Source organism: Lontra canadensis, unplaced genomic scaffold (assembly GCF_010015895.1).
Source record: "Lontra canadensis isolate GAN:19392208 unplaced genomic scaffold, GSC_riverotter_1.0 scaffold21, whole genome shotgun sequence".
Classification (NCBI taxonomy): Eukaryota; Metazoa; Chordata; class Mammalia; order Carnivora; family Mustelidae; genus Lontra; species Lontra canadensis.
The window spans coordinates 12,551,128-12,567,372 of NW_022631015.1; the positions used below are offsets into that span (position 1 = coordinate 12,551,128).

The following is a 16,245-nucleotide window of genomic DNA, read 5'->3' on the forward strand; positions in this document are numbered from 1 at the left end:
GAGCTGAGAGGCTGAGCATTCGTTTAAGGGAGCGACGTGCTGCCTGCCACGTCTCCCTGCCTTGTCATAGCTGTGAGGACTGATGGCATTCCGTAGGAAGGAGCAGCGAGCGCCTCGAGGAGCATTCCGCTTCCAGCTCTTTCTTTCCTATTGCATATGTTATGAGATTTCTTCTTTTTGCGGTGGTTGTGTTTTTCCATTTTTCCAATTGCTGTTATGACAAGTGTTTGACTTACATGTCTGCTATTTAACTATTCTGGGATTTATTTTTCAAGGATAACATCTAGGTCCTATAAGTTGATTCCAACCCCCCCCATACAGAAAAACAATTCAATTCTTTGAAAATAATGGCTATTTCTCCATAGCATTGTTGTTGTTTTTAAGATTTTATTTATTTGCCAGACAGAAAGAGAGAGAGAGCACAGGCAGAGGGAGAAGCAGGCTCCACACTGAGCAAGGAGTCCAATGTAGGACTTGATCCCAGGACCCTGGGATCATGACCTGAGCCAAAGGCAGACACTTAGCGGACTGAGCCACCCAGGCATCCCTCACCATATTGTTTTTGTAATATTTTATCATTCGTTGGCAAATGCCTGAAGTATAGTCGAACCCAGTCCCTCTTTTCTGGGTGAAGCATCTTACTTACCATGCAAGAGAAGATTGAGACAGAAATGAAAAAAATGTTTTGTCTGCAAACTAGGAAGGGACGTTCCTAAATTGTTTTGGACTTTTTCTTAGATTTGGAGGATTTTGTTATTTAATTATAAGCAATTATTATGCATTTTTTTTTTCTAAATGAGCATTTCTGTTCTGCTTTGGTATAAAAATCTCCATATAGTCATTTCAATATGCACATCAGAGTCCATGCCGTATCTTCGCATGCTTTCCTACATAATCCTCTCCACCTGAAGTGGTGATTCACACCTTCTGAACCTTTGTAGACATATCAGAGTGTGAAATTATACATGGATGTGTGACTCTGTATTTCCTCTGGCCAGGTGAAGTTTTTCCAGTAAGGAGAGTGTGGCAATAGTGACAGTCACATGGTTTATCAGTTTTATGCCCAGAGGCAGTGTGCTTAGTACCTGAAACCTCATTCAATGATAAGTAAATAATGGCTGAATTTAATAAAACGATTTGAGAAATCATCATAGTTTTTACAAGCCGCAGAATTCTGTCCGGGATATAGCAAAAATTTCGTTCTTCTGTTTATCACGGTAGCCCATCTCTACAGGTTTGTGCATTCACAGGCTGGACGAGTTGTGAGAAGTATTCCTTGTTCTTAAAGGCACAGATGGGCAGTGTAATGGCATGCTTAAGTGTTCATACGGCTTGGGTTGAAGTCCATCTGTGCACTTTGGGCAAGTTCCCGAACATCTTCCTTTTCTAGGGGATGGAGACAGTAGTACCGACCTTGTAGAGCTGAGCTGAGATTTACATGAACTACCGCATGGAAAACAAATAGAGCAGCCCCTAATGCATAGTTAAGTGTTACCATGGCAACGGAAGGGAGAAATCGGGTCTTCAACTCAAAATGTCCCTTTCGGGCAACGTATCTGTCTGAGTTAGATGTCTGACATAACTATGCATAACTGTAATTATTTTTAAAGATTGATTTATTGGGGCATGTGGGTGGCTCAGTCATTCAGCGTCTGCCTTTGGTTCAGGTCATGATCTTAGGGCCCTGGAATCAAGCCCTGCATCGGGCTCCCTGCTCAGCGGGAAGCCTGCTTCTCCCTCTCTCACTCCCCCTGCTTGTGTTCCCTCTCTCACTGTCTCTCTCTCTCTCTCTGTCAGATAAATAAAATCTTTAAAAAAAATTTATTTATTTTAGAGAGTGCGAGTGGGGGGAGGGGCGGAGGGAGATGGAGAGAGAGAGAATCCCAAGCAGACTCCCCGCTGAGTGGGGAACCCAACATGCAACTCCTTCTCACCATCCCTGAGATCATGACCTGAACCGAAATCGAGAGTCAGATGCTTAACCCACTGAGCCACCCGGGTGCCCCTGCCTGGGTAAAATTTTTAAAAACTTTGCTCCAAATTATTAGCTGACTTGTGTTCTGACTGTAGGTAAAAAGCACAAATAAAAACTCACTATCTAATGCTGCTGTCTTTCTCTGATTTATAAAGCGCCAGAGAAGTGAGATTGTAAAGCCTAAATGTCTTAATACTGCTTTTTTATCGAAGACTTCATTCAGCAGCGTTGATCTGACCCTGGGTAGAGAAACAAGCCGTGGAGCAGGCAAACTGATTTGCATTAAGTTGGCACCACAGAACACTTGGAACAAAGGCCCTATTATCTCGTAGGTAACAGTTGGTAGCTGGGGTATTAAGCTCTTTCTGGGCATGATTTCAGATTTCCGTTCTTCAGTGCCTTGGGCAGTCCCCTTCTATCACAGAGTGATCAATAATAATTAGGTGTCTGGAGTGAAATGCAGTATGGTATTATGCTTCCTACATCTGCAAGGAGAAACTCACTTAACCAGCCCTAAATCAGTGCATTCTCTCTTTATTCCTGGGGGTGGCAGCGTTCGGGGCAGCAGAGAACACGATGGAGATGTGAACTGTGCCTCGGTGCCCCATCGCACAAAAAAATTAGCTGTTACGACACACATTGCTGCAAGTAACAGAAGCAAGCCCCGAAACACCGAATCTTGATTTCTGACATAAACGCTTTCATCACATTGCATTCTCTATCACTGGAGGGCCACCTGTTTCACATTTAATAAAAATGGCTGTCACCATAGGTGATCTATAGGGGAGGGGACAGGCGAAGGTTGTCAGTGGAGCTCAACGTAAATTGTTTTTCAGATCTCACAGCTTATTAAATCATGTTCTAGCATGTTCCCGTCCCAGGGGGCCAATCAAAGGACAAGGAATTATTTCTTTTGTGCCTCGTCAGTCTCAGAAGAGAAAACTGATACTTATTCCTTTAGAATTCAATCTGAAGTTTTCCTGGGCAGATTGGGGCTCACGGAGCCAGAACATGGAAACTTTCCTCTGCGCGCCCCCAAGAGTGCTGAGCCTGATCCCCGCAAGTTGACTTCCCCTCGGTTGCTCCTTCCTTGTCACTCAGTGCACCTTGCTTTCAAAATTCAGAATCCTTGCTGCTGTAAAATCACCCACAATATCCTTCCCTCACAACTCCCAGTCCCTGCCCTGCTGCGTGGAGACCTCTGAGCATCGAGAACAGCCCTTCCGCACTCTGGTCTGACCTATTTGAAGAAATGACCAGGAAAAGAAGTGCAGCCTCTCTTGCCTTATAATCACCCTTCCTTTCATTAACCAGAGAGAGTCTGCTGGCCCACGGCACGATTTCATTTTCTGGTGGCTGAGTTTTTTTATTCTCCTTCAGAGACCATTGGAGCAGTGCAAAAGGAAGCAGCGTTACTGAGAAGGCCCTTTTACTGTTTTATTTTGGAAAATAAAATACGTTCAGAAAATGCATTAAGTGGAGCATTGATGTACAGTTTAACAGGTGGTTATAAAGCCAGTTCTGTATAACCCCTGGCCACGGCAGGAAAGTTACTGACAGCCCGTGGAAGCCCCTCGGTGTGCTTCTTTTTTCCTTCCTTCCTTCATTTTCTTTCTTATCTTTTTCTTCCTTCCTTCCTTCCTTTCTTTTTAAGATTTTATTTACTTATTGGGGGGGAGGGGAGGAAGAGGGAGAGAGAATCCCAAGCCATTTGGGACACCCCAAGTGTCCTTGGTGTCCTTGGCACACCCAGCTGAGAGCACACGTGGGGCTCAGTCTCAGGACCCTGAGATCATGATCTGAGCCGAAATCAACAGTTGGACACTTAGCTGACTGAGCCACCCGGGAGCCCCCTTGATATGCCTTTCTGGTTGCAGTCCTCCTCCCCGCCAAAGGTAGACCCTGACTCAGTTTATGCTGTGATTGTATCCTTGCTGTGTATTTGTAGTGTTCAAGGTTGATGAGGCATCTCTGCAGCATAGTTGACTCTTGCCTGTTTTTGAACTTTATGTAAATGGAATCACAGGATGCGTGTTTTGTCTTGCTCTTTTTCTCTTACTTGTAAGATTCATCCCTTTGGTGTGTTGACTTTTTATTTTGAAAAATTTGTAAGAGAAATTGGGAGGATAATATACCAGTATTTTAATATAATTGTTGGATTGCCACCTAATAGTTACAGAGATTTGGCCGTATTTGTTGCTTTTTTTCCCCCTCTTGAAGTGTTTTAAAGTTAATTACAGACTTTTTTTTTTAAGGGGGGCATGGGGAGGGGCAGAGGGAGAGAGAGAATCTCAAGCATGGACCCCAGTGAGGGGCTCGATCTCATGAGCCCGAAATCATGGCCTGAGCTGAAACAAAGTCGGACACTTAACCGACTGAGCCACCCAGGAGCCCCGATTACATTTCTAATCATGCATCTCTGAAAAATAAGGGAAATGTCCTGTGTAACCACAAGACCCTTATCCTATATAGCAGAACAAATAATAATTCCCTAATATCATCTAATACCCCGTCCACATTCAGGCATTTACAGCTGACCCCAAGACACTTTTCTAGCTGGTTTGTTCAAACCAGGATCCAATCAAGATGCATGAAGAATTTTTGAAGAGGTTTTAACCGGGCAACTTGCAGCTGATAATGAGCGGGTGATCCTGCCTTTTTCCCCATACACTTAATCAGTGGGTAGAGCTCTCGTGGGACCTGGCTGCAGGCATGTCACCCATGGGAACGAGGAAAACGAATCACCTCATCTCTGATAATGACATGGTCCTCCTCTTTTGCTCTATGACTCCAGAGGAAATTACACTGTCTGAATTGCTTTCAGGAAGAAGCATCTGATACCAATTATGTCAAAGCCAAAAATGTTATTTGGGGCAGATACTCTGCGATACTGGTCTGCTCAAGGTTAAACAAGTCTAGTTATACTTATCTGGGGGAACACATTCATGGTGGGGGGCAGCCTATCCGGGGAGCTTGCTGGGACGCAGCTCCAATCTCTATCAGCTGCCGTTCTGACCAGGACCCCAGGAGGACAGGTAGATGGATGGCTGGTCCCTTGGCTCGATTGGGATCTTCTTGGTCAGCCACTTGGTATTTCAAGGCTTTGGGTTTTTGGTTGTGTTTGATTCCTTTGCCAGAAACCTCTTTATGAAGGTCAGCATTTCCCAGAAGATTTTCCTCAGAATGCAAGTCCCATAGTCTCCATAAAAGGACCGTATTGTCCAACGAATTTGGGAAAAACACCGGGTTCAACAGAGTTAAGCTGGTTTCCTTACTGTGTGTCCTTTTGTGCTAATGAACAAATCGCCAAATTATTGTTCTCACAGCCTTTTCCTCAGAGCATCTCTGGAGGTTACTGTTCTGCAGAACAGACTTTAGAAAGTGCTGATTTGGGGACTTGGATAGAATCACGAGCAATAACAAATAAACAGTCTCACCCACCTCAGGGGTCATGAAGTCTTTATCCAAGCCAGCTGCGTGGCATTACACAAGAACAGCGTCCGGGTTACCATGTTGGAGACGAGGAACTTTGTTCCTCTTGGACTTCTGCTCATCCTGGAACCATGGGGAAATCAGGATCTGTGCATGTAACAAGGACAGTTACTTAAATTCTATCTTACAGATGGAATTTCCTCATGGTTTGGACTTTTAAAGGGAAAAAAATTCCGTACTGGTCAATCTCTCTGATTTTGAGGATCACGTGACCTTAATTGCTAAATATTTTTTTAAGAGTTTTTAAAAATTTATTTATTTTCGAATGCACGCGCACGCATGTGTGTGTATGTGCATACGCACACATGTGTGGCAGGAGGAGACCAGAGGGGAAGGGAGAGAGAGGAGGAAAGAATCTCAAGCAGACTCCACGCTAAGCACAGGACCCATGCAGGGCTCGATCTCACAGGCCCTGAGATCATGATCGGAGTCAGAATCAAGACTTAAACGCTTAAGCAACTGAGCCATCCGGAAGCCCTGCCAAATTTTTTTTTTTTTAATTTTGTTTTGAATGGGCAATTCAATAAGCTTTCTTCAGATGACCAAATAATCAAACCTTGCCTCATTATTCCGCATTTGGTAAAATGTTTGGATATTCCTAGGACTCGAACATCTTTGATAGTAACAGGCACAGTATCTGGTGTTCCTTCCAATTGCTTCTCGACTAACGTGACTTCTTGGATACGTTGGTCATACCATTCTATCTGGAATGAGACATTTAGAGGAGCATTCACTTCTACTTTCCCTTCTTCTTCAGTATAGCCCTTAGATCAACAACCTCGTTGGCTTTGCTCATGAATTTCCTTACGGAGGAACCGATCAGCTGGCATTTGCCGTCTAGTTTTTCAAAACGGAAGATTTCCAGGTTTATCCTACTTCTTCCTTGCCTTTCTTCCCTTTTATATAGTTGATATATTGTACATATTTTATGTATTTTATATATTGTACACATCAATTTAATTTTGAAACCGTCTCTTCATCTTTAAAAAAATGAAAGCATTTCACACGAAGATCATGTGAATGTGGATTGATTATTTTGGGCTGGGTTTCCCAGGCTATAGTTGTATTAGATTAACAACCCCCATTGTTCATAAGTCACATGGGAAGCAGGGGTATGTTCTAGGCTCTCGAGGTTAATTCCGTTTGTCACTTGTAGATTTCTAGGCTAAATTCACGGTCTCCGGGGTTGTAAAATTTCAAAGGGATGAAAGCCACTGATTTTAAGTACAAGTTGACTATTTTAACAGCCAAAAGTATAAGACTCTGCAGTAAGCTGCTGCAAATTTCATCATTGCTCGATTGTTTTTCCCACTTCAAATGTCTAGCTCCTCGAGAATGTAATTTAAAAGCAGCTGAGCAGAGAATTCAACGGAGACAGATTATCCTAGAGTATGAGCTGAACAAGTTCCTGCACTGGTACTCTGAGTGGAACCAAATAACTTGCTCCAGCATCAAGACTGCTGTCCCCACCTCATGTTTTTTTAAGATTTTATTTATTTATTTGGCAGAGATCACAAGTAGGCAGAGAAGCAGGTGGGGGGGGCAGGCTCCCTGCTGAGCAGAGAGCCCGATACGGGGCCCAATCCCAGGACTCTGAAATCATGACCTGAGCCAAAGGCAGAGGCTTTAACCCAATGAGCCACCCAGGCGCCCCAACCACCTCATATTTTTTTTTAATAAAAAAGCAGTACTTAAAAGTTATGAAACATAGTTTTTTTTTTTTTTCTTACATCAGTACTGGGAGCATATTAAAAGAGTGTGCTGCCCATGGAGCACCTGGGTGGCTCAGTCGGCTAAGCGCTTGGCTCTTGGTTTCTGCTCAGGTGGTGATCTCAAGGTCATGGGATCAAGCCCCACGTGGGGCTCCATGCTCAGAGGGGAGGCTGCTTAAGATTCTCTCCCTCGCTCTTCCTCTGCCCCTCCCTCCCACTCTCTCTTTCTCTGAAGGAAATAAATCTTTTTAAAAAAAGAATGTGCTACCCAGAAATTGCACCTCAAGTGACATATTCTAGAAAAACTCTTCCACCTATTCACATGAATGCCAGAAAAAATATATTTACAGCACAAATGTTTGCCCCAAAGTTGAAATAACTTAAATTTCCTTCAGTTGCAGATGGATAGGCAAATTATGACACTTCTGCCCCATGTAATGGTATGTAGTATTCAAAGAGAATGAGGCATTTCTGTAGGTGCTGATGGGGAGAGCTCTAAGATATATTGATCCTTGAGGGGGAAGAAAGAGCTATAATATGAGCAGAAGGATCCCATTTATGTTTTTAAAAACTGCATTTATACATAGTGGGGGGTTGAGTGGGAGGATGGGAGCAGAAGGGGGGTGAAGAGAGAAACAGAAGGAAAATATCAAAGGAAAGCAGCAGTGAGATTTGGGGAGTTGTGCCAAGGGAAGGAAGGGCAGTGTAAAAAGGGCTTTCTTTTCAGTGTTATTTCTTGAATTGTTTACAGGGAAATATTTTCATCGATTTTCATAAATAAAAGCATATATGTGTGGGTGGTGCACATGCACAAAAAATAAAAAGAGAATGTGCCAGTTATGTTAAAGATTTTATTTATTTTAGAGAGAGAGAGGGCGCAGAGGGAGGAGGAGGGAAAGGGAAGGAGAGAGATTCTCCAGCAAAGTCTGAGTGCGGAGCTCAACTCGGGGCTCGATCTCACGACCCTAAGATTATGACCTGAGCTGAAATCCAGAGTCCTGTGCTTAGCCAGTGGAGCCACCCAGGTGCCCCGAGAATGTGCCAGTTATTTTTAACAAATTCATCCGATTGAGGCACTCACTAGGGAAAGCAGTCTGCCCAAGATGTCAGTTCTAAGTTCATTGATGTCGGAGAACCATGGGATTCCTTGGCTTAGAACACACCTTTGTGGATGGGGAGGCTGGGAGAGCACTGGAGGGGAGATGCTGGGGACCTGGTTGCTGGTAACTGTGGCATAGATTGCAGTGCTGGCTCAGAAGGGCTCCCAGAAACACTTGGACGGGAACCACTCCATCGTTAGCGTTGGTCTCTGGGCTTTAGTGGAAGTCCCTGCCAGGGATCCGTTCTTCACCAGACTCTGCCTTTCTAAAGCATTTGCTCATAATGGAACAGACTTTAGAACAAGAGGTTGGAACGTAAAGCTGTGGGAAATACCCCTAGTTTTTCCTTTGTGACAAACCCCTGCTGAGGATAGGTGTGTTTTAAGATGTTGGTCTTGCTATTACTTAAGCATGGTGAGGCCAACTGATCAGGAGATGCCTGCCATTAAAAAGATGGTTTGGGGATGCCTCAGTGACTCAGTGGGTTAAGTGTCTGACTCTTGGTTTCAGCTCAGGTTATGATCTCAGGGTCTTGGGATGGAGCCCCATGTCGAGCTCCCCACTCAGCAGAGAGTCCGCTCATCCCTCTCCCTCCCAGTCTGTTTCTGTCTCCACTCGTGCTCTGTCTCTCCTCTCTCTCCTCTCTCTCTCTCTCTCTCTCTCAAATAAATAAATCTTTGAAAAAATTTTTTAAAAAGATGGTTGGTTACACTCACAGGGTCCAAGAGAAAGGGTCATGCCATGCCACGGAGGGCCATGTGGGGAAGCATCGGGGTTGGTTAGGAGGCAGAGAGTGGGAGGGAAATGCGGAAAATGTGGGCAAGAGCCTGTAGTGTGTTTCCCACAGGAAAGAATGGACAGTGGAAGCAAGATTGCCAGGCTGGTTTGAATCATCTCAGCAGGCTCCGGGGCATGGGACTATTTCCAGTTGTCTGGCCCCCGGGCCCGGGCTGATGAGGGCAGGTGGATAGTGGCCTGTAGAGTAGGAGCCCCATGAAGGAGGTGGTTGGGGGTAAGGGCTCTGGGTCAGGTGGTTTGATCGTGAAAGGTAGGTTCACGGGCTAGCCGGGTGCTGCCCGCACTATTTGGTTAACCCTGGGAGAGGCAGCCTCACTGGGATTAGCAAGACCCCCAAGAGTCACCTGAAACTAACATAACATTGTATGTAGACTATATTTAAATTTTTAAAAGGAAAAATACAGAAAGTAAAAAGATAAGATTAATAAACAGTGATAGAGATGCAAGAATAATTATGCATCTCAAGGTTTTCTATGTAGCTTTTATATTCAGGCTGAGTTTGAAGGCAAGCTTTGGAGGTCTTCCTTAGACATCCCAACCTTTGATTATGGTTTCAGGCAGAGGGGGGCATTTGGGGGCTATTTTTGGTATAGTAATTAAAAAATCTCCTATTCATTTCAGGCAAGAGGGCTATGGGAAACTTCCTTTTGTACATTTGGATCTACTCAACTAATTCTTTGTCAGTCTATAAAAGCAAATCAGTAATGTTTGCCCCCTTTCCTCTTCAGGCTGTCTCTTACACTGGGCATAGAATTTTAGATCAGATGTCCCTGCAGTAGACTTTTGCACATTTGCTGGCTTATGCGATTTTGTTTTTGATGTTTCCCTTGCTACAGGACCACCTCGAACTCTTATTACAGTGTTCTGCATTTACGGCAGCCTGGAAAATGGGTTCTTTTCTAAAGATCCACTGTCTGAGCTGTACCTTCATTTTGGAGGGGAAGTAGATTCTGTGCTTTTCCTATTTTGGTTCTGTTTAGAGATTTAGAAAAACGTTTTTTAGGAATTTACCTTTACATGTTAAATTCCTAACCCTTTGATTTTAACATTGTCCTCTTGTTTACAGTGGCCTAACATTTATTTAATTGTCTATTTAGAGGTACTGTTTTTGTTTTTGACTGATGTTTTTTCCATTATGGGAATTTTTCTCTCATGGTCACTTTTTTTCATGTCCTAACAACTTATGGAGGTATCACTTACATACCATACAAGTAACTCATTGAAGGCATATAACTTGATGATTCCGGTAAATTTAAAGAGTTTTATAGCCATCACTGCTGTCCAGTTTTATAATCAAAATGTTTACTCCAGAACATTCCCACGTGTGGTCTCTCAGGTTTCTTACTGCCTTGTGCTTTAATAACTCAGTAATGTTTGAGTGATCCCTGTGTTTTATATTTTCTTGTTTTAAAAGAAGCCCTAACTTTTTCTTTCATATAAAAATATTCCTTTTTTTTTTTAAGAGAATGCGTGAGAGCGGGGGGAGGGGCAGAGGGAGAGAGAGAGAGAATCTTAAGCAGGCTCCACGCCCAGCTCAGAGCCTGAGGCAGGGCTTGATCTCACGACCCTGAGATCATGACCTGAACGGAAATCAGCAGTCAGACGCTCAACTGACTGAGCCACCCAGGTGCCCCTAAAAATACTACTTTTTACCACACATCTAACAAGACTTTTTCAGTTTTCTTTTTTTAAAAGAGGTAGTTGACTTGGTGCTGTTAACTTCCATTTCCTGCGTCCCAAAGGCAAGCATTGCCCGGTGAACCAGCTCACGGTCATGCCATGGATCTCTGTTTCTCTGATCTATTCCTGCTATCCTTTGGGCAGGTGGGGTACCTGTTACACCTTCTCTCTTTCCCTGATGCATTGCTTCTCTTCCTCTGACTTTAACTTTTTGTTATTTCTTCTCTGTTTTTCTTTTTTTCATCTTACCCAAAGCCAAAGTTGTTGGAGAGGGCAGATCGGACCTCGTCTTGGTCAGTGGACAGGAAACCATTATGTATTCTTTCCTCTACATCAAGCCCTCCCCTGCCCAGTGTTTGGTAGTTCAGTAGTAAACCAGGTCAGAGGATCTCAGTCATCCTTCTGTTCCAAACAGCCCACTTAACTTTACTTTCCAGAGCAGTGGTGAGCTTGTCTTTGTCCGAGGTTAAACTTCGCTCTAACTTTGGAAGGGCTGCTGAAAATAAGACTGGAAAGCAGACATCACATATATCTCGTTAAAAGAGTAAGTAAAGAGTGCCCCAGAAGAAAGACTCTCCTAAAAATAAAGTGTAATTATGCCATTGTACCATGACCTACAGACCCAAGTAAACTACTAATAAGATCACCTTCCATTTTTAGAGCCTTGTACGTTAGATTATATTTAGAGCCTGTACATATCATAACAGTCCTCACAACAATGTGGAATGGAAAAAAAAAACAAAACACCAGGCATTAATATCTCTTTTTCCTCTGCCACTGACTGCTGTTTGACGCCAAGCAAGTCAGTTTTGCAGGGTCTCAGGTACCTCTGAGAAATGGGAACGATACTACTTCACAGAATGTGGTGAGGATTAAATTAAATAACGTGCTATGCCGCCTTCCCAAAATGATTGTGTATCCCCCGTCGACACAGGGATCTGTGCTAGGAAATGGACAAAGCCATAGGATAAAGGAGCCGTCTCTTCCCAGAATGTCAATTCAACTTGGAAATTGGTTGGGGGTGGGTATCGTCTTGTTTGAAGAAGAGCAAATCTATTATGGGAACTCCAGCTCAGTTCTTTTGTTGAAAAAGATTTCATTTAAGAGAAAGAGAGCATGAGCGGGGGCGGAGGGGAGGAAAGGCAGAGAGAGAGAAAGCAGACTTCCCACTGAGCGGGAAGCCTGATGGGGGACTCGATCCCAGGACCCCAGGATCATCGCCTGAGCCAAAGGCAGACACTTAACCGACTGAGCCACCCAGGCGCCTTTCCACCTTAATTCTTAAGGAAAAACTCAGTACAGTAAAGAAATGGCATGCTTGGGTCAGCCAGCTAGGTCCTATCCTTGGAGCCTCTGGTATTACTGCTTTGCCATGGAAAAGTTTGAGAAACACTGATACCTGAAAGAGTTTACCACAGTCCATGCCAGTATAGCACAGTCTTAGTTAATCCTTGTTTTAGAAAGTATGCAGCTACATTCCCCAGCATGTACTTGACATCTCCTCTTAAGCACAGCTAACGCTGGGCTCCCCATCTTCCCTACAAATCTGATTCTCAACCCGCGTCCCCCACTGAGTTCTCAACACCACTGTCCATTCAGCTGTGCAAGTCAGGAGCCAAGCAGTTGCCCTTGACCCCTCCCTTTCCTTCACATTCTTCACTTGACCCCATGGCCACCTCACCACCTTCATGTGACTTGAATGCATCATCCGTCCGCATCTCCATCACCAGCATCTGGGTCCAAGCGACCATCAATCTCTTGCCTAGACTGGGGAAGCCCCTAGAACCGGCCCTCCTCCAGTGCATCCTCCACGGTGAAGTGGAAATGGTTTATTCCCATTGTCCTTAGAACATCGTGGTCCATGAGGCCCTGCCGGGCCCAGCCCCCATCCCTCTGGTCACATCTCGAGTCCTCCATCTGGTGCTGATGGCTGCAATGACACTGGGGGCTCTCTCTCACCAAGGACACCATGACTCCTCCATCCGGAGTCACTGCCCTGTTTGCTACGTCTAGAGTGTCTCCCTCAGCCCCTACCTGACTGTCCTTGAGATAATACATATTCATCTTTCAAACTCTGCTTGTGGGTCCCTTCCTCAGAAAAGCCTTTTCTCATGACCCTGTAGGGGAGATTACTGATCACACGTCTGGTAGAACTGTGCCTTTCTTTTTTTTTTTTTTTTTTAAGATTTTATTTATTTATTTGACAGAGATCACAAGTAGGCATAGAGGTAAGCAGAGAGAGAAAGCAAGAAGCAGGCTCCCCGCTGAGCAGAGAGCCCGCGGTGGGACTCCATCCCAGGACCCTGGGATCATGACCTGGGCCAAAGGCAGAGGCTTTAACCCACTGAGCCACCCAGGTGCCCCTGAACATGTCCCTTTCTTTTAGCAGGACTTACCTGGATTTGTAATCACACATTAGCTAATACTGTTTGACGGCTGTCTGAACCACATATCAGTCTGTCACCTCTGCGAGAGTAGGGACTGTCAGAGTGCCTTTCGCCATGGGCAGGGGGTCTGTCCTTGTTGGACAAGCCTGGGGAGCCCGCGGGGATCCGTATGGCAGAGTGGCTGGCCCTGGAGCGCTCACGTTCTGCTGAAACTTGCCATCTCCAGCTGCCAAGCCCGTGGCTTTGCCCAGCTTGCTGTGGGTTCTTCCTCCGGTGCTGGGCCTTAGGTCCTCCCACTTCTGTCTATGGCTTTGACAAGCCCCTGAGAAACCTCATTTTGATTAAGGGAAATCCATCCGATCTGTGGTTCAATACCTCTTCTGTGTGCTTTCTGGGTGGCTTGATGCTACCCACAAGATCTGTTAGCAAAGTCCTTGCTTAAAAATCCCTGCTTTGCTTTGCCTGTCTTGTGTCTTCCCACTGTGCCACCAAACCCATCTTTGCTTAAACATGTTACAGGATTTGTGTCCCCCTTGGTGCCTACAGTTGCTGGTCCCGCCGCTTCCAAGAATGAAGAGGTAGACAGGATGAAGGGTGGCGGGCAGCAACGCAAACTTACTGAGCAGCCATCTAAAGTTCCTGGAGAGGGAGGGGGCCAGAGTGGGCTGCCCTCGGGTTTTGTGAGCTCTTTCGTGGAACCGTCTTCAGCAATCGGTGTGCTGAGTCGTGCCAACAAGGGCTTTGGTCACATATCTGTGTACCTATTAGGTTCATGTCTCCGTGCTGATGCCCTTTCTTTGCTGACATCTGGGGGCTTAGGTCTTAGCTGCCCCTTGCCTGTGATATTGACAAATGCTTTGTGGTTCATTGTCTTCTTTGAGGACGTTTTGCAGCCGTCATTTCTGCAAAGGCTGCAGAGCAGAAAGTCGCTGCGTTCCTGTCCAAGCTGCACATCAGGACGTTAGTGTTGTTTGATCTTAGCTGTCCTGACTCCATATTTTCTTGTTGGGGACCCTGACCCTGAGTCCCTAACCGCCCACTCCTCTGAAAGCAGACAGAACTTTGTAACCAGACTGCAAGCCATTCTCTCTCCCTTCTCTGGGCGTTCCTCTTCTGCACAGAGGACAGCCTTCTGCCCTCCTGTCCCCCCACCATGTCATGTCATTTGGTACCTTTGGTATGAGTCCTAAAACTCCTACAGCCCCCCCAAACAAGCACCATTGCAGTGATTCCCACACCCACCTTTACAGTTCGACCTCCGTACAACCCTTCTGACCCCACTTCTGTGGGTGTATATATATGTATCCGTTTTACTATTAATGTGTTCTCAGGAAGCTCTGTGGGAGAGCAGCCTAACCTCAGATTTATTTGGCTGCCTCACACCACTGAATTCATTATAAGTTAAGAGAGAGTTAGAATATTTTTAAAAATAGTAAGTCCCCAAAATATATAAAATGTGATTTTCAACCTTGGTATGACTGAGAAGAACCCAGAGTTTTTCACGACAATATAGATGTCCAGGTCCCAGCCTGGACTTAGTAAATCAGAGAAGCTGGGGCTGAGGCATCAGTGTTTTCTCAGACCGGCAAAGTGACTTGACCCCTAAGGTCACTCAGCTAGTAAGTAACAGAATCCTAGTCCCTATTTCCTTGCTTGCTTTCTAGTGCTCACTTGTATTTTTCAGACTAAATTCTCCTGAGGGATGTGTGTGTGTGTGTGTGTGTGTGTGTGTGTGTGTAATCTGTGTTTGAATTTGTCTGCATAAAAGTTTCTTTATTTTATAAATGTTTCCCCCCCGCCCCCGCAGAATAACCGTGCATGCAAAGAATGTGGAGATTTTCAAGCTGACAAAAGCAACCAAAATAATTTGTCCCCTCCTGTTCACGTGGAAACAAATGTCAGCTGTTGGGGTGGCTCGCGCACGCTCACTTCTGTGGGTTCTGCTGACTTCCTCCACCTTACCTCGAGCCACAGGCCTGCCCTTGGTGCTGCCACTCACTTTTCCACTCCTAGGCTCTGTTTTCACTCAAGTCACCCTCTGTCATGCCCCCTGGGCTGAGAGAAGCCCCCCTCTCCCCTCCTTCAGCACCACCTGCCTGAGCATTTGGCTCAGAGGCACAGCTGGGTCCCCGTGGAGGTGCATTTCATAACTGGGGAGCTCACCCCTCACTTGTCTGTTCGGCTTTGGACCCCAAGAGAGGAAAGCAGTGGACGCCTGTCCCACAGGGGTCCCCGACTCCCTGCCCCTACCCCCGTCTCTCAATCCAGAGAGCTTTGTGGGAGACATTTGCATACCATTTTTTTTTAATAGTTGGGAAGCAACATAATCCTCCGTGAGACCCGATCTATGTGAACGACATAATTAAATGCCACTTACAAGGGAATGGCATGCTCAGGATGCCGTGCGGAGATTGGAGTTAGCACTTGCTCCGTTGAATCCCGTTGGCTCTTGTCGGTAGTTTTGTTACACTGACAAGTTGTTGAATTTCTCCGGGCTGTGGTTTACTCCACCATCAGGCGGCGTGAGATGAAAAGAGACAGAAGCGCCTGCCTTATAGGTAGTTTGAAGATCGTTTTGAAGATTAAAAGAAATAACCTGATGAAAATGGGTATGGGATTTCATTAACATTAATAACATGTAATTTACCGAAGCTTTTCTGTGTGTTACTTTGTAATACATGTTAACATGTGATTCCTTTGCAAAGCTCTTGGTTGCCAACTCACACCTGCTTCTCTGTGTTTTGCTTATAGCCCTGGAAAGGAAAATATCAATGAGGCAAAGCAGAGAGGAGCTGATAAAACGAGGGGTCCTGAAGGAAATCTATGATAAAGGTAAGGGGGAATGGCCCCTCGGCGGGACCCGGAAAGCCGTGCGTGGAGTGTGTGTGCACGTTTCTTGGAATTGGATTCTGTTTTCCGCATCGCCTTCTCAGGATTTGAACCTTTAAAACTCCAGATAGTTTTGGAGAGAGAAGAGAATTCTGCAGACCACGCCAGAGCTGTGGGTGTCCTTTTAGAAGAGAGAAATCAAGCTCCTTTCTTCCCAGTGTTGGAATCAGACCACAGGGGGTGGTGTGGAGTAGGGGGGCTGCAGGAACCTT

The 16,245-nt window shown here is 45.3% G+C and overlaps 1 protein-coding gene across 7 annotated transcripts in view; it reads left to right on the top strand.

Moving 5' to 3' along the window:
* The window catches only part of PHACTR1 (phosphatase and actin regulator 1), a 558,358-nt gene that overhangs the window by 434,216 nt on the left and 107,897 nt on the right, over positions 1-16,245 (top strand). For all 7 annotated transcript variants that reach the window (XM_032861576.1, XM_032861577.1, XM_032861579.1 and 4 more), the window contains one exon: positions 15,896-15,976. In XM_032861576.1, coding sequence (XP_032717467.1) covers positions 15,896-15,976 — 81 coding nt within the window. The remainder of the gene's footprint in view (positions 1-15,895; positions 15,977-16,245) is intronic.